Genomic DNA, 24,826 nt, shown 5'->3' on the forward strand with positions numbered 1-24,826 from the left:
GCTCCAAGCAAGGAAAGATTTTAAAGAAAATTAAAATCTCTCTTTTAAAAACCCTTTTGTGGATAGTTATAAAAAGAATATTTTATAAATTAAAATCTCTCTCTTTTAAATCCTTTTTTGGATATCTATAAAAGAAAAGATTTAAAATAAAACATGGTTTATAAAAGGGAAAGTTTTATAACAAAAATTAAAATCGTTCTTTCACATTATAGATAACTACAAATAAGAAAAGATTTCAAATCTCTCTTTTATTCCTTTGTAGAAAGCTATAAAAGGAAAGATTTTAAAATTTAGAACTCTCTTTTAAAACCATCATAAAAGGAAAGTTTTTAACAAAATAAAAACTCCTTTTATTTCCTTTTGTGACCAATCTAAAAAGGAAAGTTTTATATTAAAATCATCCTTTTAAATCCTTTTAATGGATCTCTATAAAAGAAAAGATTTTACAAAAAAAAATAAAACTTCCTTTTCTTGTTGTGTGTGTGGCCGACCCCCTGCTTGGGCACCAAGCAAGGCTTGGCCGACCCTAACTTGGGCTCCAAGCTTAGCTTGGCCGGCCCCTTGCTTGGTCTCCAAGCAAGGCTTGGTCGGCCCTAGCTTGGGCCTTAAGAAGCTAGGCTTTTGGGTGGATATAAGGCTTTATAAATAAGATGCTATAATAGGGATCGAGAGGAGGAATTGGTTTTGGTCTCCCATGAGCTTGAGCTTCCCGTGTTCGGCCCGAACACCCAACTCAGGTTCATCAATAATATCTCATTCCACTAAAGAGTTATTATTGCGCTACCACACAAATCTCATATTACAATATGAGCTCCTTCTTATAATGAGTGTGTCAGTCTCCCTGTGTTTAAGATATTGAATGCCACTAATTAAATAAGTTACTGACAACTCACTTAATTAATATCTAGCTCCAAGAGTAGTACCACTCAACCTTATTGTCATGTCGGACTAATCCACCTGCAGGGTTTACATGACAATCCTTATGAGCTCCTCAAGGGGACATTATCAACCTAGATTACTATGACACAGTTTCATTTTATAATCAACAACACATCATATAAATAATATCATTTCCCAACTTATCGGGCATATTGATTTATCGAACTAAATCGTACCCTTTGATAAATTAAAGAAATAAATATTAAGTATATGTGCTTGTTATTATATCATGATTAAGAGTACACACTTCCATAATAACATAGGTCTTGTTCTTTTTAACAGTCAGTATAAAAAGAACAACCTCAAATGGTCCTGCTCAATACACTCAAAGTGTACCAGAGTAATTTATCGTAAAGATAAACTAATACCAAATTACACTGCATCCACTCCAATGGTTTGTCCCATTGCATCTTGGTTGTGAGCTTCTATTTATAATTTATAAGGAACTGATAACATGATCTTCTGTGTGTCTCCTCACACGATGTTATCTACAATATAAATTAAATGGACAACTACACTTAGCATAAATGTAGAGATTTGACCAATGTGATTCTTATTTCAAAATGATTGTTTATATAAGAAAGCTAGACTTTTAGTATACACTCTAACACTAGCTTCACTCACTAGGACTTTCACCACCTACATTCACTAACTAGGGCCTATTTTCACATACTAAGACTTTCACTGCCTGGCTTCAAACAGCAAGACTTGTTCTTGCTAATTATCTGATCAACCTTTGGCCTAACTAGACTTCTCTCTTGCTAGTCATCTGGTCAACCTTTAACCTTACTAGGTCAAACTTGACCAAACTATAGTAAACATATTAACAAACAAACATCAAAATTCTGGAGGTCGATTGCACCAACAAAATTAGTTTTACTTGCAACATTGTAACTCTTTGACCCTATATTCCAGAATTCATTTAACTCAACAATCATAGGTTACAAAAAATATCTATCTTTTTTTTTGGATTATTTAGACTTGGAATAAGTACAATAAGGAATATGAATTCATCTTTCATGCACATCCATGACAGTAAGTTATATAGAGTTAATATAACTAGTCAAGATGGATATTGCTATCTTAACTGACCAAATAGCTGAAATCCATCTGTAGAAAGTCTCAGTCTCACATTATGTGGTTCTACTACAAAGGAAAAAAAAATGCTATATCAAGATATTTCCATGTAGGGAAGTCACAAGTGTTATGTTTAAGAGGTATCCTTAGGCAATCGCCTTATGATTTGTACTATTTATTTTGATAAATAAAGATTCACTATTTGAGTGCACTATAATTATGTATTTGAATGGTCAAAAACTCACTGAATGTCCATAATATGATTCATAGCATGAGAGAACTTGTGATTAGATCACAACTAGTGAGCATCTCTACATGTGTAATTATGAAAGTATTGAGATATTCTCTAATCAATGAATTAATATATTTAGACATCATCAATTATGTGAGACTAGGACAGATTATACTCCTTGGACTAACCAAACAACTATTACTCAGTAGCTGAAGACATTGGGATGTCGAGAGTTAAACGTGGATGTTAGTTATGGTAACTAGTTCATTGGAGTGACTTGTTGTAAGGCTTCATATGATTCTCTACATACATGGATATGTCCGTGAAGTTCTTACTATATCTCGAGTGAAAGTTTCCTTCAACTTGAGGTATTCAAGTCACCTTGGTCATGGAGCTTTATACTTTGACATTTTAAGCAAAGCATCTCTTTGGAAATGTGAACCCGAGATGATTAGGTATAAGTCGAAGTGTCTGAAGGTGTTTGGATAACCCATAGAGGACTCACTGCTCCATACAAGAAGACATATATCCTATGGCCACTTATCAAGATTGTTACTCAAAGTCTTTGCAAAGCATCACATGCTAAAAGTATGAGACTCTTTGATACATGTAGGAGTAATTTGAATCTATAGAACAAATTAATATTACTTGGGCATGTCCTAAACTAAGTGAGTATAAGATGAGTGAAAGAAACGAGGCATGACTCACTATAGTTGTTGAAGGATTCAGAACTAGTTTTGGAATCAACTATAATTTTTTAGTTAATTGGGGATTATGATGTACTACTATGTGCCACTTATAATCGATCCATAATTAAATAGTTAATTATGGATGATCAAGATAAACTGAGAACCTATTAGGTCACACATACTAAGAGTATCTAAAAGACATAAAATAAGTTTAAGAATTAAATTTTTATATCTAGAGATAAGATGTTTAGTTAGACCATAAAAAGGCAAATATGGAAGATATTGTGTCAAAACGAAAGCATGGATGGGGCCAGATCTCTTATGGAAGAGTTAGACTCTATTTGGTTTAGTAATGAACCAAATTGGTTTGTTTAAACCAAGTTGGTTTATTTTGAACCAAACCAAGAGGTTAATGGGCCAAATTTTGGTTAAGAAATTTAGAATGGGTTTGGGCTTTTTAATCAAACACATCAAGAGAAACTATATATTGATATAGAAGGGAGAAATTAAAACAAGGATTTCATTATTCGTTGGTTTAGGATTTTGGAAAACCTAGCCTCTCTCTCTCCTATCCTCTCTCGGTCGTCACTCATCAAGAAGCTAAGGGGGAGATTTTCTTCCTCAAGCTTCTTTGTTTTTTCTTCCTTCTCTTGGATTGCATCACCTCCACGCTTGGCTAGTACCAATCGGAGGCGAACCTTATTGCTCACCGAAGTTATTTTGAAGATCTTGGCGTGGATACGAATAGAGTCGAGGTTTGTAAACATCGCTAAGTTGATGCCCTTTGCCCTTCGCATTATCCGTAAGGTACGCTTAGAATAATTATTATTCTTAAAAGTTTTATTTTATGATTATGTATGCATGAGTTGTATCCTGCATGTGTGTGATGTGTGTCTTGTAATAAAATTAGTTTTATTATCAACTTTTTGCTTCCGCTTCATGTTTTGCTAAATGTGTTAAGCACACACCACATTGGGCAACCCCCAATAATGGTATCAGAGCATAATTGTACATCAACATGATCATAAAATTAGTTTTATGAATTGTAGTAATCATAATTTTATTATTTTGGGTGTTAGCAAATTATGGAGGTGGAAAATTATTCCCTGGTCTAAGATTGGAATCATCACAGAATTAATATTAATCAATTTGAGAATCAATTGATATGCTTATCAATCGATTAGAGTATGTTTCAATCAATCAGTAGTTCAAAATTCCTGACAAAAGCTTCTCTTAATCGATTGAAAACCGTTCTCAATAAATTAAAGGGGTTGGGATCATCAACGGATCAATTGACCAATCAATTCAATCAAACCCAATCGATTTACAAAGCTTATCAATCAATTAAATAGCTTAAAATCATGAACAGAGGACCTCACAATTGATTGATGAATCGATTGAGCATCTGAATCAATTAAGAGTTCTGATCTCGTATATAGAGAGTTTCATAATCGATTGCTGAATCGATTAAGCATCTTAATGGATTAATGAATCGATTAAGAGCTCTGTATTCATGAACAGAAGGTCTAGTAATCGATTACTCAATCGATTAAAGACCCTGAATTAATTACCAAATTGGTTAAGGGTTATTCTGATTGAATAGTAAGGGTTGTAATCAATCACTTAATCGATTGGGAAGTTCCCAATCGATCAATAACTTGTGTCAATCGATTGACACAACTTGGATCGATCCCAAAAATTTCAATTTTGAAAATTATGAAATAATTAAGGAAATTACATTAGGGAAATTGTTTCCTAATTAGATTTACTTAATTAAGAATTATTTCCTTAAGATAAATATGTGGTTAGATTTAAGAACTTGTTTCCTAATCTAAATTAAGGAATTTTAGTTTATGGAAATCAAATCCTTAAAAATATTTTATATCCAAATAAAATTATGATAACTCTAAATTTGTTAATGTCATGTCATATCGTATGTCATATAGATATATTAATTAATTTTAATTTTATGCCATGATTAGATGTAATTATGTCATGTGTGCATGATGTCATGTCATCATATTCGTCATGCATGTGATGCCATATAAATAGATCATATGCATGATGAAGATGAAACCTAAATCCCTTACAAAATATTAAAACTTATACCTTCTATTTATATGATAATAACTAGTGTTTGATTTCTTATTTGAGTTGTTTGCCAAAGTCAAGCTCAACCTGAAATTAAACATGTTCGAACAATTGAGATATGATCTCATGATTAACAAGTTGGTTTTAACTTGAAGCGTTGATTTGTTGTGTTAAAGCCAAGGTCAACATGGATAGAGGTGAAGTTGGATGATATGTATTTGATGTATACTTATTAATGTGTTAGCAACCCAATGTTTATGCAAATATCAATTGGTTGATAGCATAATGTAATAGTTACATATACGCGATATGTAATCGGTATATTTGAAACCTACCACTATAACTGAAATGACTTGTTATGCAAAGCCAAAGTTGTTCTTATCTGAACTGGATATCAACCCACTTGGAGAGAACCTACCATCTCCCAAATTTATAAGTAAGAACTCTTAAATTCAAAAAATAAGCAAGAATTTTATTATATGTAAATTGTTTACATAGTAAAATCATCTCTCTCATATATTCTCATTTTTATATTTCTAGGTTAATCATTTAATTATGACTTCTTTTAATTTGTGTTTGTTAATGGACTTAAACAAACTGACTGGGTCAAACTTCTTGGACTGATTTCAAAATATGAGAATTGTTCTCAAGGATAAGAAACTAGTATATGTCCTTGAAAAGAAATTTCCCACAAATATAGTAGATGATGCAACACCATATCAAATATTGGATTTTGAAAAGTACATGACTAATTCTGAGCTTGCTAGTTGCATCAAGCTACCTCAATGTCTCCTAAACTACAAAAATAGTATGAGCATATAGATGATTATACGATTGTTTTTCATCTGCATGAGCTATTTGATGAGCTAGCTAGATCCAAATGGTTCAAGGTCACCAAACTACTCTTTTGCTCCAAGATGCAGGATGGTTCACCTACATTACAATTTGTACTGAAGATGAATAACTACATTGAGGATATGGGATCACTTGGATTTATATTGGATCTTGAATTAAGTATTAACTTAATTCTGCAATTAGGTAGGCATTTCACAGGAAGGGGACACAATAATAGGGCATCATCTTTGATAGACCTAGATTATTACTGGACCATCCAATTGGGTAGGCATTTCACAAAAAGGGGGTGCAATAATAGGGGATCAGATCCTCTGGTCCCTTTGTCCTGATCCGCTCTTGGACCGGGACAAGGGGATTGGTAGGAGGCAATGGCTCCCACCTGTTACAGATGGAGGCCCATTGCCCCCCACCAATACAAAGGCTGGACTATGAATTGGTCCAGCCTTTACGGACCAAAAGATTCGTCCCCAATAATAGGGCATCGTCTTGATAGACCTAGATTATTACTTACCATCCTATTAGTTAGAAGATGACAACTTTGTTATAATAAGAAAAAGGATCAATTCCCAATGAGTACATCTAAAATAAAAATTTCTTTCACCTTTTAATCATAAGTTGATCTCATAATTTATCTCTCATCGTATAATTTAGAAATAGACAGTGTATTACAGTAGACCATTAATGGACCAGGCCTCACCAGTCATTTAGAGCTCGTACTGCTGCGAACCCTCCTAGAAAATTGCTGGTCGTACGAATTAAAAGACCAGTTATATAAAAGAAGTAAAACTGGTAATGGTAGGGGATTTAATTCTCATTCTGTAGTTCCTTTTAATATTTTCTTGTTCTCAGTACTCCACCGGTGATTGACTTAGGCATTTGAGGGACTTTGTCGGACAACTTTAATGCCCTCTGATGTCTGTTGATCCATGCATGTCCATCCACATCATTGGAAGAAGCTATTGCATCTAACATTCAACAAGGAGATACATTTTAGACACATCACCAAGCGAACTGTGTTGGGAAGATGCATCCAAAATAGGCACAAGAGCAAGTGTGGGTTGTATTTGCAGAACCTCTGTAGGATTCTATCAACACAATCAACGACTACGAGCAAGTCCCTTTGACACATCGGTGAATTGTCAACAAAATGGAAAGCTCGATGAGGAGCCATCTTGGAAAATCTTACACTGCCCAAGGATGAAAACACAACTGCAGATCAACTAGAAAAAAAAATTATGTATATTTTAAAATGAATATTCTAGAGATCGACTTGTAAATGTACATAAATTATACTCTAAATTTATTGAATTGGCAAAACAAAGAAAAAGTCATTTACCTTCAAAATTAGTCGGACGAAATTCAAACACCTGGATTAAAGAAACAACCTCCTGCTGCCTTCCTTTTTGCCTGTCCTGGACATTAATTGGTCTGATCCAAGTGACCAAACTGTAACACCTGTTATCTTGGATTGCAAAAACAAAAGATAGATGATAACGCTCACCCAGACTTAAATGCTTAAATATATCAATAAATCTGAGAGCACAATTTCTAGTATAAATGATTGATCCGATCCAATATTAATTTGGATTGGAGCTTCAAGGGAAAGTTATCGTGTCCACAAACGATAAGAAAACTAAATACACCAATGGCCAAACTCTTGCCGTTAAATAAAAGACGATCACCCAAAATATACTTAGCACTGCTCTTTCTTGTCTGCATTTCAAGTATTCACGTTGTGGGTATTCAACTGGATTCATAGACGTAGGTTGATTCTTTCTGACCATTTAAATATATCAGTATAGGCATGATCGCTACCTATGTCCTCTCCGGTAGCACCAGCAGCTACTCTAATAATATCCTCTATCAATGCAAAGTTGCCCATTATATCGACATGAGCACCGCTCTGCGTGCCACGGCCTTCCAAGAGATTAGCTGGAGGAGCATGATCATACTCCCTGACGTAAGTCTTCATACCAGAAGGATTGAATCGGGTTTTTCCACGCCATCCTTTAGCGCACATGTATCCTGCACTTAACACTGGCACAGTCTCGTCTCCATTAACCAGGTACACACCACCTCGCAAGCAGCTTTCTTCATTTCCACCGTTTGCAGAAGTATCAATCTGGAATGGAATATAGCATTCCGCATGAGGGGATAACTTGTAAACGTACGCTCTTTCTGTAGGTATTCCCACTCCATATAGGGAGTATATCTCCATATCAGGAGCATTTGGTAACCTGGGGGGCAGTAGTTTGTACATTAATAGAGTATAAGTTCGAAGACCAAAAAAAAAAGAGAGTACAAGAATGTAAGCACAAATTAAAATTGTTTTACATTGGTAAATTCAAGGTGTATAGAAAATGAAAATTATATCAGTGTATCTTTTTCATGAAAAATGTTTTCAATCTTTCCCAAACTGTAAATTCAAGTTTTATCTGTAGATAATATTCACAATAGAATGCACCTAATATTTATCTTGGTATTCAGTGCAAGATAAAAGATACAATCCCTTCTATTTCTTCTCTAAAACTACATGGCAGTCGAGCAAGATGTTTATTTTTTGGTTATTTTGCATCACTAAGCAAAACTTTTTCCCCGACAAACTGATATACTAGTTGTTGCTTTTTCTCTAAATACTAATAAGGATGATCAGGACGAGACTCTTGTGGAGATAATTATTTGCATGGAAACAGTTAAAAACCTTTTGATGCTTACTATGTTGTGATTCAGAGAAGTAATAGATATCATTTTAAACATAGCAAAAAGCTTCGTATAAAGCCATGGAACACAAGAATTTATTTTTTAAAATAGGTTGGAATCGACAATTCTGAGTTTTAAAGTCACTTACTTTGTCTCCAAGGGATTTGACCAATACTTATAGTGCATATATTTTGGGTCATCAAGATCATCAGCAATTCCATATGAATGATGTGCACTTCCACGCTGCATCATCTTTGGAGCAACAAAATGAAGAAGATCCAGGAGAGAACCAGCTGTATATACTTTAAAATCAGCAACTGCTTTAATTCCTGCCCAACCCATTTCATGGTATTCGGTCCAAATTTCTCGACAAGAAGAATTTGAATGAGCAACATTGTTTCCCTTAATGGCATCCTGTACATACAGGTTAATTAGCAATTAGAAAAGATGTTAGGCCTAAGAAAACTTTATTTCAACATTAAAATTACTTTATAAATGTAATTACATTGCTCACTAGAGATGGGTAGCTTCTATGAAGACATGCAACTTATTTCTATGATTTAAGAGGTAAACTCATATAGATAAAAAAATTCGAAAGGCATTTGGATAAGATTTAATCGAGGTATCCAATTCTTGCACTTCGACTAATCCTAAAGGTGGATAGCCCGTTCCTTCTCGGCCTCACGAATCACCAACCAGGTAAATTCTAGAAGTATAGGTGGACCACAGAGAGGTCCCAGCATTACCAGTGGTTCGAACTCCTTGGGTATTCAGGAATATCCAACATGAGATTCGATTGCTGCATGTGAATGAGCCCCGCCCGCCATTTTACTACCACACCATGCCCTAGAGGACATAACATATGATTTTCGTGGTGATGCGGGGTATCAATCCCCATGCCTCTCGCATGCTAAGCGAGCACTCTACCATCTGAGCACTCTATCAACTTTGTGAGGGTCCTGGTGGATGTTGATATCACCACAACTATCGGAATTCTTCCCCGCTGTGTGTCCCGGCGGGTACTTAGGTAGACCTCCCCCTTCACTTTAAATCACATTTTAAGTTTTGTCTAGGTTGTCAGAGAATGGGTCACTACCTCCCTCAATGCGAAGCCTCAGTTAGCTTCCAATCTGCTCATTCTGCTAGCCAGAAACCGCAGACAGAGGCACAGCAGCATGGGTTGGCAGCGGCTACTGATCGTCAGCAAGTGTGCTGCCCCCCATCCTTGGCATCACCTGCAGGTCCAGCAGAGGCACCAACAGAGCAGATGTGCTGCCCGTCATCCTCAGGAGCTGGCTCAGGCATATACCCAGCAGTGGTGCCATCAGTAATGACAGAGGTATTACAGCAGCAAGGCAACTTTGCTACTTCTGCAGAGTAGCTGGTGTGGCACAGTTTCAGTCTCCGAGAAAAATAGATGGAGTGCCAGACAGGGGTTGGGCCCAATGATCCTGCAGGGACAGCGCAGACAACAGAAACTAGGGTTCCGTGACTGCTGAAATGGTACACCAGGAGGCTGATCAAAGTTGTGAACCTAGCATGGATGGAGTAGAGGCATAAAAGGTGCACACCAATCAGAAAGCATAAAAAAGCTCAAAGCTGGTGCCCTCCCAGTAGAGAAGGGGCAGTTGCAGGCTCCCACCGATCCTGCTCTGTCCAAACAGATTGGACTTAACAGACCTATCCCACTGACAATCACAGCAAAGGCAAATCCAGAGCCTGCAGCAACATTAGCTGTTAGTGGAAATCTGAAAGAAGCGGTTGGCACAAATCATGGCATGGACAAATATACTCTGTTGACTGGAATTGCGACTACTACTGCTAAGGGGAAAAAAAAGACCAGCACTGGACGGCCCATACCGTCCCTGGGGCTATGAAGATCAGCTCATAGAATATTCGAGGCCTCAACAAGGGGCCTCAAGCAAAAGGGGGTGGAGAACCTCTTTAGATGTTTTGAGAGTATTGAAGACGAAACTCTGGGCTGCTGGTAATCATAATTTGAAGTTACTTTCCCTGTTTGCTGTTACTTTCATTTATGGTAACCTGTCCCTGGTCAGAAGGAAGCCTTTGTGGGAAGGTTTACTGCACCTCGCTACTGATATGTGGCTGATGTGGCTGGTTATGGGGGATTTCAATTGCTTTTTGTCTGCTGAGTATAAACGAGAACTTCCGGTCATGCAGTATTGCACGTCGAATTTTCAGCACTTCATGGCCTCTGCAGGCTTGGAGGATTTGGTGAACACTGGCTGCCGCTATACAAGGTTAACGACCATATTTGCAGCAAATTGAACCATGCACTCATCAACAAATCTTGGCTGAAGGCTGAGCTACGCAGTTATGCTGAATTTACTCCTCCGGGCTGCCTCTCCAACCATTCATATGTTTAGACTCGGTTTTGGATGGTGGCACTCACATTTCACGACCTTTCAAGTTCTTTTAACATGTGGGTCAAGAATGACATGTTTCTGCAGCTTGTCAAAAACAAATGGACAACCTACCAGCAGTAGGTTCAGCACAACACAACTTAGGTCAGAGTTCGGCAGGTTCTTAGGCTGTTGAAAACTGATCTGAAGCAACTCAACACTGAGCACTTTCAGCATATCTCAAATAGGGTAGCCGCTGCTTGTCAACGGCCGGATGAGGTGCAGGTTGCAGGCCTGGCAGATGGAGATATGGCTGCCAACTACAAAGAACTCCAGCAGGCTGTCGTACGACTTAATGCAGTTGAATACAATTTCTATTTGCATCAAGTTAAGGTGGGTTATTCAAGCAAGTGGATTGGAACTCTTCTTTCATGCACTAGTTAAGCGGAACAACCAGCGCAATAAAATCACATCAGTAGCGAAGCTCGATGGGAGCCTAACTACATTTGAGGAGGCAGTCCAGAGCCTTCACTATGCACTTTCAGGACCAACTAGGCACCACAACAGGCCGGACAACACTCCCTCAGCAAAGTCTACAGTTTGGCCGGCTTCTCAACTCCGAACAGCATCCCCAGCTCGTCTCCTTGCCAACCACTGATGAAATCAGGATGGCATTGTTTGATATTGGTGATCAAAGAGTGCCTGGATTGGATGGGTTCTTCAAACACGCATGGACCGAACACAGTGAGTGCAGATTTTGTTGTTGCTGTCATGGAATTCTTTAATAGTGAAAGATTACTTCGTCAATAGAATCATACACTGATAGCAGTTATCCTCAAGTCGGTCAATGTTAGTAAGGTAACACACTATTGGCTCATTTCCTGCTGTATTGTCTATAAAGTTAACTCTAAATTATTGGTAGCCAAGATTTCAAACATATTAGATCACATTCTTCATAAGTCCCGGTAGCTTTCATGAAGGGCAAACTTATTATTGATAATATTCATTTAACACGGGAGCTATTTAGAAAATATAGTAGAAAGCGCATTTCACTGAGATGAATCATGAAGATTGACCTTCAGAAGGCTTTTAATATGAATGATTTTTGTGTAAGGGATCTCTTTTCTTCAATGGAAAAAGATCAGCAGAACATATTTGACTCGGCAAAACCTAATGATACATCCAATACCAATGATCTCGTGACTACCAATACTCGACTCCTTTCATATATCTTTTTCTCACTATAAAAAGAGTTACTGTCAATAAAAAGGCTAATGACAGAGACGTTGATCCTCTTGTACCTTTCCCCCTCTTGACACCAAAGAGTGGATTGAATCTCTTACTGTTATATGAATGCTTCTTCGTTCTTCTCTCCCCTCAACTAGCCGAGGATACGCAGAATCAGGCACTCATCTATGTTGGCCATTAACGGAGGGACTTTTGGACACTTCCGAGGAACTAGAGGGCTGCAACATGGTGACCCACTATCGCCCTACCTATTTGGTATCTGTATTGACATATTTGTGAGGCGATAGTGCACTAGATAAGTTTCAGCTTCCGCCCACAGTCCACAACGTGCCCACCTCAGACTTGCCCACCTAGCCTATGCTGATGACCTACTTTTTAGCTGAAGTGATGCAGCATCGATTGGGAGATTGACTGCTTGTTTGCATCAGTTGGGTTATGGAGGCGGATTTTGGAGTGGCTGCATATATCCAAGGAGATGTCCACCTAGAGACGGATGTTGAGGGTTTTCAAGCACCATTATCGCAGGACTTGAACCTTTCATCACCTTGCTATGTCTGCTATGAAATATTTTGTATGATAGGCAAGGAATAGCAATTTTTTTTATGAGGTCAGGATTGATGTAGAGCAGATTTTCATGAGAGTGAAGGTACATGTATACTGGACCAGAACATGAGTAGACTGCAGGACCTACATTGTACATTTTGACTCATATAACATATACATTTACTGATAAAAAAAGAGCTCTTAGTAGGACCAGAGTTTGAATCTCAGTAGGAACAAATATTTTCTAGAGATCGACCTATAAGTGTGCATAAATTATACTCTAGATATCCTCGGTAGGCGAACTGAGAAAGGTCGTCTACCTCCAAGATTAATCGGATTATTAAAAAAGAGCTCTCAATAAGAGCTCTCTGTCTTTATCCAAAAAAGAAAGAGCTCTCAATAAGAGTTGAGTTCTCAATAAGTTCTCCCTTCTCTCTAAAATCTCTCTAAGAGAAGGTGACTGGAGGTGGCTGTGGCAGGCTGGGAGCTTATGAGCTGTGCCTCATTGGCGACGGCGGTGGTGCTGCTGGTTGAGACAACATCCACAGCTTGTACGTGCAGGTTAGGTGTTTCTTCCACTGGTGCTAGATTGCGGTGTGTTGTGCTCTTGGAAGGAGGTGCACGAAGTGGAGCACACTTCTATGCGTGTGACGACTCGCCTAGCCTGATGCGCTGGGCATGGGAGGTGGGCACTCCTTGTTATGCTAGGTGCCTGATCTATAATGCTCTTCATCTAGGCAGTGGGTGAGAGTGGGCACTCTGATGGGCTCATGTCCAAGGGGTAGAGTTTCAACTTTGAGGGCTCCGGTGATCACCAGAGAAGACAACTACGCTGGTGGTTGGTGGCTGAGACAGGGATGGCTGGCTAGTCAGTGGGCAGGCTGGTTCTTTCCTGATTTAGTGGGTGCAGACTCCTGCAATTCATCTCTGGACTTGCTGTTTGACCGTTTTGGTGAGTGCACATCTTTGCAACTCAGATCTTGAACTACTGCTGACCTTGCAAAAAGAGGGCTGCTATTGTGGTGGACAAAACTGCTGACAAATTGGAGGCTTTGACTTCCCAAAATGTGTTGCCCAACCCTATATTGGATCTGCACCTGTTGCAGGGAACTCTGCAGGTACTTCTGCTTTGGGAAGTGGCTGTCAAGGTTTGGCAATGCAACCGGTTTCCGGGGGCAATGAGATTTTGGTCCTGGTGCACTGGGCAACACAAACACCGTTGACCTGGAGGATCTTGTGGCAACTGATGCTGATCAAGCTAGCCTTTGATGGTGAGCCCTGTGAACCCAACAACAATGGGGCAACCACGGTGCAATCGAAAGCAGTGAGTGAAATCATGGAATGCTCCCAGCCTGTTCAAAGACAACCGTAAGGCATTGATGACGATTTGGAGGAGTGCATTGGGGTATTGTCTAGTTGGGTACTATATGGGATGCTCCCTAGGCCGGCCGGGGGTACTATTTTGTAGCAACCTTCTAGACTATACCATTGGATCAAATTGATCTCAACCATATATTTGAGAGGGGGATGTCTATAAATACCAATCTTCCCTTCACATGTAGATTATCCTCAAGAATAAAGCTCTCTTTATTACTCCCTCTCAATCTCTCTTAGCTTCTTGTGTGGATCTCCAATAGTCCTCGGGGCCATGGTATCGCGGTAGGGCATCCAAGTTGTCATCCAGGCACCCGCGATTCGAACCCCAGCTACGGCATATTTACAGGAATTTTTCCTCCAAATGGGGGGCGTAACCAAAGGATGCTGGGCTTCTGAACTGGTCGCCGCATGCGCTTCCCGATTTACCCTGGTGGCCGGTGGAAAACTTCTGTGGGGCCGGGCCGGTCACCCCAGGGATAGTGAGGCTAACTGGAATTATCATTTTTTTCGTGTGGATCTCCAATAATTTAAGCTTACTTGGCTACTTTGAAGTGATAAGTTGTCTAAATGTCACACTGGCGAATGGTGCTAAAAAATAAATCTGTGATAATGTGCAATTAACCAATGCTTTGGTGCATTTGAAGGACTAAGGACTTAATGAGAGGTGTACTCTTGGACAACATAAAGTTGCCACAATGTGGAGACGATTATTTATGAATTAAAATCTTGGGGTTCATACTTTAGATTTAGTTGACTTGTTAAAAGACTTTGACTAAGGAACAATGAGATCTTAGTAGTAGTATATAACCAACCTGGACCCTAGAGCTTTACATAGGTTTGCTAGGAGTAAGACAAGCAAAGTCAGAATTCTCAATTAGACTAAGTCGACTAATAGCAGTTCCAGTCGACTAGAGTGTTTGAGTTTATTACTGAGTTAACTAAACTCTTTCTGCTCACAATAAGGTACCTTTATGTTTGATTGTACCTTTATGTTTGAATTGAGTGACTAAAACGTCTTAAGTTAACTCAAAAGTATCCATTGGATGAATAAGTTTGTTGAAACCATCAATTGCTTAAATCTACTAGAAGTTATCCGAACCAGAAGATTACCCTCTATTTAAATGTTACCTTTCTAATATAAATAGAGGCCACGCTCATTCCCTAAGTGCTCATTCTGAGCCTTCTACTTGCTTGGTATTATCTTCTTTCTTTTTGTTCATCATTTTCATACTTTGTGATAGGTTGCTCTAACCAAGGAGCTTTTTATTAATGGGTTTTCAAACATAATCCACCTACGGGATCCATAAACCATGGAGTAAGTCCTAGGATTTGAACGTCATAAATTTTTCTATTAGTTTTGTGGTTTTTATCATTATTGTTGTGCTAACTAAAGCACCCACAAGTTTTAACAAGCGTTTTGGCCTAGAAAAATAAGGAATTTGTATTTGAACATGTTATTCACCCCCTCTGGTTAGAATTCTAGTTCATATTAACAATCCTCTACAACCACTACTGTTGACATTAGATATCCCCTTCTGCCATTTATGCTACTCCCTCATCTCTTTTAGACTTTAGAAGTGTTATTTAGTTATTTTGCCATAAAGTGCAGCTGTAGGTAGTTATCATGACTGGGCACTAACTAATAAAGGGATTTGAACCAGGATAAAATCATAAATATAATCACTATCAGATTGACAAACATATTTTAGAATTGCCATTTAGTATTTATATTTTTCCATAAAGATCTTCTGTAGGTATTTATTGCTGCAAGGCACGAACTAAGAAAGGGATGTGAACCGTGATAAGAAAATCATAAGTATAATCATTATCGGATTGACAAATGGAGAAGCCAGTGTGCATATATAAAGTATTATCATGTCAGAGACCCTAAGCAATTTGATTATTTTATCATCAACAGGATGATGTATTCTTCACTTGGAATAACCTGAACTTAAGTATCAAAGATAAGAAACACAGCATTCACTAAAAGAATCTAGAATGATAGGACTAGCATGAATATGTTAGATGACTTGGTTAAATACATAAGTATCAGAAAGAGGGTTTTAATTACCCGAAAATCAGTCTGCTTTAACTTGGCTGAAGGTGTCTCTGCAACATTTTTCCCAAAAGAAATAATCCTGCCATAGTTGACTCTTGATGGAACGTCAATCATCTCCTTATCAACATCTTTGGATTGATGAGAATCATTATTCTTATTCTTCTTAGGAGCACACTCATAGCCTTCTTCAGGAGACCATTCTAAACCACCCCAAATTGTATCTCCGCCTTTAGGAATCATGGACATAGTTGAATCCCATGTTCGAGTCATGCGCATGACATGACGTAATGTTTGAAAACCAAGAAAATCAGAATCCAAAACACCAGGTGCTATGGCCCTACAAAAGAAATGGACAAGTTGCACTACAAGTCAATTGAAGAAATGATATAAATAGAAGGCGTCAATGATATGACAGGTCTTGCTCACAACATTAAAAGGTAAAAAAGTTCTAATAGCTGGAGCCACTTTTGCTAGGTATTTTTTTAATTCAAGAACACAAATTAAAATAATAAGCAAGAGTCAAACATTGATGATGCACATAAATAGCAAATAAATGAAGCAAAGACATTGGTTTACCAGCATAAAAACTGCCAGTATACAAGTATCAGAGTGTGTTAATGAAAAAAAAGTGACATGTAAGTGGGTAGCACATTTTGCCATGACTAATATACAAAAACCCAAAATAATAACATTTCCATAAAAAAAATTAAACTCAACTGTAACATTGTTTTACTAAACATGATGGGCAATAGCTTTTGCATATTTCCTATACAATTTTTTTATAATACATTGTCTTTTAAACCGCTGCTTAGATATGATAGAATTGAGTATTGGATTTGTCCACTAGATAGGTTGAATTGAGTGTTAATTCAAGCTAGGCAAACTTAGATCTTTTTCTTATTCAAATTTCATGCAAATATATAGTGATGCAACGGATAACAATCAATTCCGTTGATTCACGTACAAATACCATAAGCGACTATTGAATCCGTTAATTCGTGCACCAATAATATCTATTGATTAGAAGGGGAATACCATAAAATAGGAAAAACATCACGTTCCAAAAAGGAGACAGCGGCTAAAAATAACATTAATCAAAACTGTCTCAAAACATTAACTAAACAGATCTTTATATAGACTCTAAACTTTAAGATCAAAAAAAGAAAATAATCCCAAAATATAGACCCAATTCCTAATTTGTAAAGAAAGGAAAAGAATCCTACCAAAAAGAAAAAAATACCCACAATCATAAAATTTCTAAACAGACTCAAAATATAAAAATATAAAAGATTGAAAAAATATCTTAAATACCAAATTAGATAATAATAATAATAAAATACTAAAATTACTTTTTTCTATTCACGCATCATTCTCCCTGAGATGGAGAACATTTGACGTTGAATTGTTGGACGCATCATCCTCAGAAGTATCACTGACGATGATGATTAAGAACAATGATGTTGCATGTGATTTGTCAGCTAGCTGGGTGGAATGCGAACAAAAACCTTTGAAATCATCCTTGTCTCTGCAATAGAATCTAATGGCCAATGATGCGTCAACACGTCTAAAGGCAGGTGTCGCATCATGCTGGAGTTGATTTTTTTTTTTTTTACCAAGGACCAAAGGAACCAGAAGTAGTATAGGTACTTGATCATAGTTATTTGAGGCATGAGGTGCCCAAAAGCATATTGGTGGCGTGGGACCTGAGGCGCTAGATGCAAAGTGAGACGTACGCCTTACCGAAGTAAGATATTTGGGTATAAATTTTTATAATTCAAACATATATCGAGAATTTTTGTCAAAATATTTCGCTAACGAAATCTAAATATTTCATAAACTATTAAACAATAATATAAATATAAAATTCACTAACATTCAAATATTAAAATAGTTTATCTTCCTAATCAAAATCAAATTTTAAATTAAAGAAAAATCAAAATCAGTGGAATGAAAATTCTAAACTAATTTACAATTTGAATTTATGAGGAATGAAAAAACACAATCATTAGAATGTAAACTTCTTAATAATTTACAATTTGATTATGTGAAAGAAAAAAAAAAACAAAACCGATAAGAAAAATTATGAACTTAAATCTACGAGGAAAAAAATATACCATTATGACAAAATAAAAGAAGAAAAGCAAGAAAGTATAGTCAAATCTAGAAGACCGACATTAATATTGTAGGCTAGAGAAGAGTTCACATTTGAGAAGAGAGTGGAGGGGAGGGGAGGTTGATACTGATTTTTGAGGGGAGAGGAATAGTCTATAAATACGTTTGCAAGAAACCAAAAGAGGTTGATGTTCATTTTCTAGGGGAAAGGAAGAATCAAGCAAGAAAAATGTGTCGTATGCATACAAATTAATGCAACCTAATTAGTTTAAAGGGTATTTAAAGGTATGTGTTAGACTTTAAAAAAATAAAATAAAACTTCAATAAAGCAAGAAAAATTGTGCCTCTTTAACCTCCAAAAGGCGCACGATTAAGCGCGCTTCATTCAAGTACTGCACCTGGGTCACTGCCCAAGCGCAAATGCCGTGCCAGGCTACGCCTTACGCCTAGGCATAGCCAAGGGCGTGCTTTTCACAACTATGTACTTAATGGCCCCTTTTTCGCTCACTCAAGCTCCTCCTTTCCAGAAAGCTTAGATTTGTCCTCCAACTTGTGAGATTAGGTATCCTGAGATGTAACACAATTAGAATTTGGGTCGGCTTGCTGGCACGGCTCCTCCGACACTCAAGTCAGTCAAAGATCAGACGAAGAAGAAATGAAAGAAAGAAGACAAAGAAGAAGAAGAAGAGAAGAGTTTGAAGGAGAGTTGCCTCTGCCTACGAGAATAAGAAGATCCACCACCTGTGACTTACCTCATTCCACTCTTTATATAGCCTTCTGAAAGGGAATCTCCACGTAGCCCATTAGCTATCCACTTCAGGAATGATTAGGGACCAGATTCGACAACCATCACTTATTTCTCCATTCATCGATCGCCGTGTATTAACCAAAAACTTCAGAGCCTCTAATCCTCGACGGAACTTGATAATATTGCTCGACAAAATAGATTGATTTCCATAGAATCGTAACTTTATTTTACTAATACTATAGCATATGGGAACGTGAGAGTTCAGGAGATTAATATGATTTCCAAGAACACTGTAGCATCACTATAGCTACTATAGCAATGTTGTAATGTAACATTTGAGCACATGGATTGCTCGAAGAAAGAATGGTTCCAGAAATACTGTAGCACCACTATAGCAGTATTGTATTGTAACATTTGGTCACTTGGATTGCTCGGAGAAAGAATGGTTTCTAGAAATACTATAGCACCACTTTAGTTAGCAGTGTTGTACTATAGCATTTGGACATTTGGATTGCTCGGAGAAAGAATGGCTTCCAGAAATACAGTAGCACCACTTTAGTTCCTGTAGTAGTGTTGTAGTATAGCATTTGTACAATTGGATTGCTCGGAGAAGGAACAATTTCCAAAAACACTGTAGCTATGTTGTATTGTAGTATCACTGTAGCTTACGGTAGAATTACTATAACAGTGTTGTACTATAGTATTTTGAGCACTTAGAATTGCTCAGGCAATTAGAATAGTTTGCCAAACACTTTAGTAATACTATTATGGTAGACTGTGATTGCTCAGGAGAATACTCTAGTGACTCGAGATACTCGGGCATAAATCCGGATACTATCAGATGTCCCACTGCAAGTCGGACTCAAGAGCGAAGTCAAATAAAATCTGATTAAAAGTACTTGGTAGAATAGGGTCAGCTTAGGGATAAATTCGAATATCATCAGATGTTTCTCGTTCAAGTAAGCAAAGTCAAATGAAATCCGATTAAAAATACTGGTCCAATAGGATCAACTCAGGGATAAATCCAGATACCATCAGATGTCCCTCCTTCAAATCGGACTGAGAAGTGAAATCGAATGAAGTCTGATTAAAAATATTAAGTCGAACAGGATCAATATGAAGAGAACCCTAGATGTCATCATGCACCAAGATTAATATTCCAATAAGAGTAAATATTCATCCACATACCACACTTGATTCTTTTCTTTTAACAGAGAGAAATACTTCCTTTTTATATAATGAAAACTTTTTTGAATGAATTAAATGTTATGTTTAGTACCCAATAGAAGAATGAGATAAGCATGATAACAATACCAAACAGAAGCACTGTTACGGAGCATAAAAAGACCAAAAATAAAATCTAAAGTCTAATAGTCCCAACCGGGAATAATAAGAATGCCAAAAAACAATATAAACCCAATCCAGAATAATAAGAAGAATACCACAAAAAACTGACAGACCATTCCAGCCCGGGGATAATAACGAGAATACTATAAAGACCGGAAGACTAATGTCCGAATTAGGGAGAGGAGTTTGATCCCTTGGTCGTGAGGGCAAGTAGCAATACTGAAAAGGCAAGAAAATATAATCTCACTCGAGGATAATAATAATAATAATAATAATAATAATAGGATACAAGAAGTCCAACGGCATTCCAATCAGATTAGTAATACTAGAAAAAGTACTAAATGGTCAAAAGTTCAATTCGTCGGAAGATAACCATAAGAATACCAAAGAGACAGAAATCCTATCTTGCATAAGGATATTACTGAACTGGATAATGAGACAAAAAACTGATCCCACCATGGAATATTATTGAGTTGAATAATGAAATGATTAGAGTAACATAGTCATGAGGTTGCTATAAAATAATATAGCACGAAGGTTATTATAACTATAGCCCAGAGGTTGTGAGAAAGACTGAGCTCGAAGGCTGTGAGAGAATAGTAAAATTTAGATGCAATCATAATATAGGGGTTGTTATAGTTTGTTCGGAGGCGAAAAGTCTTATACTTAGCGCATTGGTTGTTATAAGTTGGGTCAGAGGCAGCGATAGTTTATCTAACTCATAGACTGTTATAGTTGCCCAAAGGCAATGCGAATATAAGCTCTTAGGTTGTTGTAGTTTGCCCAGACACAATGAGAATATACCTAGCCCATAGGCTATTATATTTTGCCCGGAGGCGAAAAGTCCTATACCTAGCACATTGATTGTTATAATGGGCTGGGAGGCACTAGTTTACTTGGAACCTAGGACTTTATAGTTTGCCCAAAGGCTATAATATATATCTAGCCCATAGATGATTATGACGGTGCCTGCATGCTGTCATAGTGGGATAAGACCAATCTTTCTTTGATAGCATTATCCCTATCGGGAATAGGAACTCGATCCCTAAATCTAAAAGATAATAATGAGAATATCAAAGGCGCTGCCTAAAAGAAAAGAAATGTCATGAATACCAAAAGACCTATTTAATTTAGACCAGGGATAAGAGCTTGATCCCACAATATAAGGTCGTGCAGCCAAGCTGAAGAACTAAGAGATAAGACTAGTTGGCCAAGCTGAAGTTGTGTGGTTGCAACAGAAGGACTGAAAACTAGGGCCAAGCAACAAATGCTAAGGCTAGGTGATAACTAAGTGGCTGAGATGCTAGTGTGAAGACAATGACCCGAACGCTTAGGACGAGAAACCAATCCACGAATAAGTCCTGGTGTGAAGACAATGATAAGTTAACACTATAGAGGAAGTAAATATCAGGTTTATTGAGAGCATAAAAGAAAAGACCTGAAAATTCCTAAAAATGATTAGAGAGAATAATCACATAAATTTAAATTTGACAGTTATACGAATTACAAAATTACAAAAGGAATTTAGAAAAAGTCCTCATGATCCGAAAGCGGCTTAGGCTCAACGATAAGACTCTATCTCTAAGAGGAAATGATATGAGTAAAGGAGTGATCAGTCAAAATATCCCTATTTATTGTGACTATCTCTTTATTGTGCCTGCTTTAACAAGAAATCATAGGGCTATAATTTCTTTCGTCGCCTCCAATCAGCAATAATGGTGGGAATGACTCCTTGTCCTATAATATTTGCTGTAGAGAACCTCATGCCTTGAGCCTACATCCGGAATTGCATCTAGGGGTGAGCATTCGGTTAATTCGATTAATTTGATATTAATTTTGTATAAATTCTTTTTATTATTATTTTAAACAAATTTAGTTAATTCGGTGTTAACTGAAATAACTAATTCGGTTAATTCAGTTTTAGTAAAACTTTGATATGATTCGGTTAGCCAACACTAAATCGGTTTTCGGTTAATTCGGTTAATTTATGGACCGAATTAACCGAATGCTCACCCCTAATTGCATCCAGAGAAATTATGCCCAGAAACTCTGCTAGCTCACTATAAAACTGATACACCTTTTAACCATACAACGCAACACAACCGGTCTTTTGTTCTTGATTGATGATAGTCAAAATCCAAGCACAAATAGTTTCAACATTGACCAATAATATGATTCCAAGAACGATCCCAAAGAAAATATCCATCAACCCACTAAACCCCACAAAGTGTGTTAAGGAGAATACTAGAAACTTAAAGAAATATGACTTGCACCATCGCTGTGTTCATATATAAGCCCATGATTATACAATTTCTGCTATCATTCATGTAACACAGAAAAGTTTAGAAGTCATCAGATTTTTGTGTCAACTTTAAAGATTAATCTGTTGTTATTAAGAACAAATTACAAAGCAAGCCATATATCATTTCAAAAAAAAGTAGTGTTCGAAAATAATATTCCTAAATAAAATTATGATCATTTCGATCGAGGTCCGTTAGGCTGAAAATATTGCGCTCGGGAAATATTTCTCGAGAAGAATATTTTGATCGGGAAGACATATTGCTCAGGAAGGATATATTGCTCAAGAAAGACATATTGCTCAGGAAAGGACATATTACTCGGGAAAGACATATTGCTCCGGAATTGGAAAGAGTGGGAATATCCACGTTTTTAGTATTCTTGATGATCTTGGAATTTTGTGAGGTTGGCGAGCCTTTAATACCCCTGCCTCATTAGTGAAGACTCCTTGAGATTACCAACCGGAAATCCAAGATGTTCAACAAAAAATGCCAATTCTGATTTATGAAGCTCCATGTGCTGCCTCCGAAATAGTACGGGAAGTCCATGGTCCAAGTAAAGAGCATAGTCAAGGAACGGTGGAAAATAAACAAAGGATATCCAACCCAAGATTTTGCAAAGCAGCTAACTCTAGCAGTGTTTTATCTCTACAAAATCCATATGGTCCGAGAGTTATTTCAACTGGTTAGAATTTTTACATTTCTCCAGGTTACTACAACGAACTTGCAATGAAAACTCTTTGAGATTATTAGTTAACCTTCATCATGTGAATCAAGCTACATTGAGTAATCTTGAGGTGTCGACCGATTATTCTATAATGGTGACTGAATAAAATACTAGGTGACAGATCTTTGAATATTGGAGACTATGTATGTTGATTTGTCTCTGAAATACAAATCTACATATTAGAATAACCCACACTTCCGAAGCAGCACAAGTTGCATCTGTTTGGACACCAAAACAAGGTTCGGATTGGCAACTTTGAATCTATATAAGAACACCACTCTGGATTTCCAACATTAGCAACGAAATATGCTTAGGAGTTTAGCCTCACAGGAGATAGCAATTTCTTCACATTCACCAAAGCCTTTTATACAGTGTTGAGATGGATAACGTGATAACCTGAGCTTCCATTAAATGATGTGCAAGAGTCCAAGACCTCTTCAATAAAAGAAAAGCATGTAAATTCAATAGAGCACGCTGCATACATCAATTAGATTCTAATGGATGTACATCCAACTTGCATGTGTTTGATGATGAGAATTAGAGAAATGAGTACCCAATAAAATCCCTGAGGTAACAAGATGAGTCTGAGCTCCGATAAGTATGAAGAAGAGCTTACATAAATTCCCCTTCGTGTAGCATAACATATGTGTGTCATAAAAGCTCACTCAGTGTGAAGCTTATATTTTCAGTTTGAGACTAAACGCATGTTTCCCCAGCTCCAATTCTTGAAAGCATTTTTGCATTGCCTCATCACAAAGTTCAAGTGTCGTCTCCCCACTACTAGTGCTGGTGCGTGTATTCGGTGGGAAGGCCCTAATCAAGTTAGCAATAGACATCTTACATCTATAACAGAATCAATTTAGTAAATTTGGAGGTCCCTGAATCAACATAATCGATGAGGTCTAGGAGTATTTTCATTGAAATCCCGAGATTGGAGGTGCATTGACGAGCATTTCATATCAAACCATCATCATCACACTAAGGTCATGTTCGATGAGGGCTAATCAACTTTGTAATGTAATCAAGATTACATTGCAATATTGATTACTTTGCTTGGTCAGTTCTAAAGCTGTAATGTAATATAATGTAATCTGTAATAAAGTTTTGTAATTTGGATTACAAGACAAACGCCATGCAATCCAATTACATTCCAAGCTCAATGTTTAACTACAATTTAAATGTCAAATATACCCTTAGTTCATTTCCTGCACCAACCGACTGTCGATGTCGCTACCGCTGTCGGCCGCTGCTGGCAGAGGCCGCAGCATATTTTTGTCATTTTATAATAATATGAATTACATTCCTTATAAAAAATAATGGATATCAAACAAAAGAATGTAATCACTCTTGTAATCAAAGACGACATGCATAGTATACAACTAAAGTAATATTAATTACATTACTTTACAAGCTTGATTACAT

At 37.2% G+C, this 24,826-nt stretch overlaps 1 protein-coding gene across 1 annotated transcript in view; it reads right to left on the reverse strand.

Annotated features, from left to right (window-relative positions):
* Nucleotides 1-7,369: 7,369 nt before the first annotated feature.
* LOC122033498 (phospholipid:diacylglycerol acyltransferase 1-like) overlaps nucleotides 7,370-24,826 on the reverse strand; it is a 30,527-nt gene continuing 13,070 nt past the window's right edge. The window contains exons 4-6 of the mRNA XM_042592538.1: nucleotides 16,186-16,510; nucleotides 8,732-8,997; nucleotides 7,370-8,120 (exon numbers count right to left, since the gene is read on the reverse strand). Of these exons, the coding sequence (XP_042448472.1) occupies nucleotides 7,637-8,120; nucleotides 8,732-8,997; nucleotides 16,186-16,510 (1,075 nt within the window). The 3' untranslated portion in view covers nucleotides 7,370-7,636. The remainder of the gene's footprint in view (nucleotides 8,121-8,731; nucleotides 8,998-16,185; nucleotides 16,511-24,826) is intronic.

Source organism: Zingiber officinale, chromosome 11B (assembly GCF_018446385.1).
Source record: "Zingiber officinale cultivar Zhangliang chromosome 11B, Zo_v1.1, whole genome shotgun sequence".
Classification (NCBI taxonomy): Eukaryota; Viridiplantae; Streptophyta; class Magnoliopsida; order Zingiberales; family Zingiberaceae; genus Zingiber; species Zingiber officinale.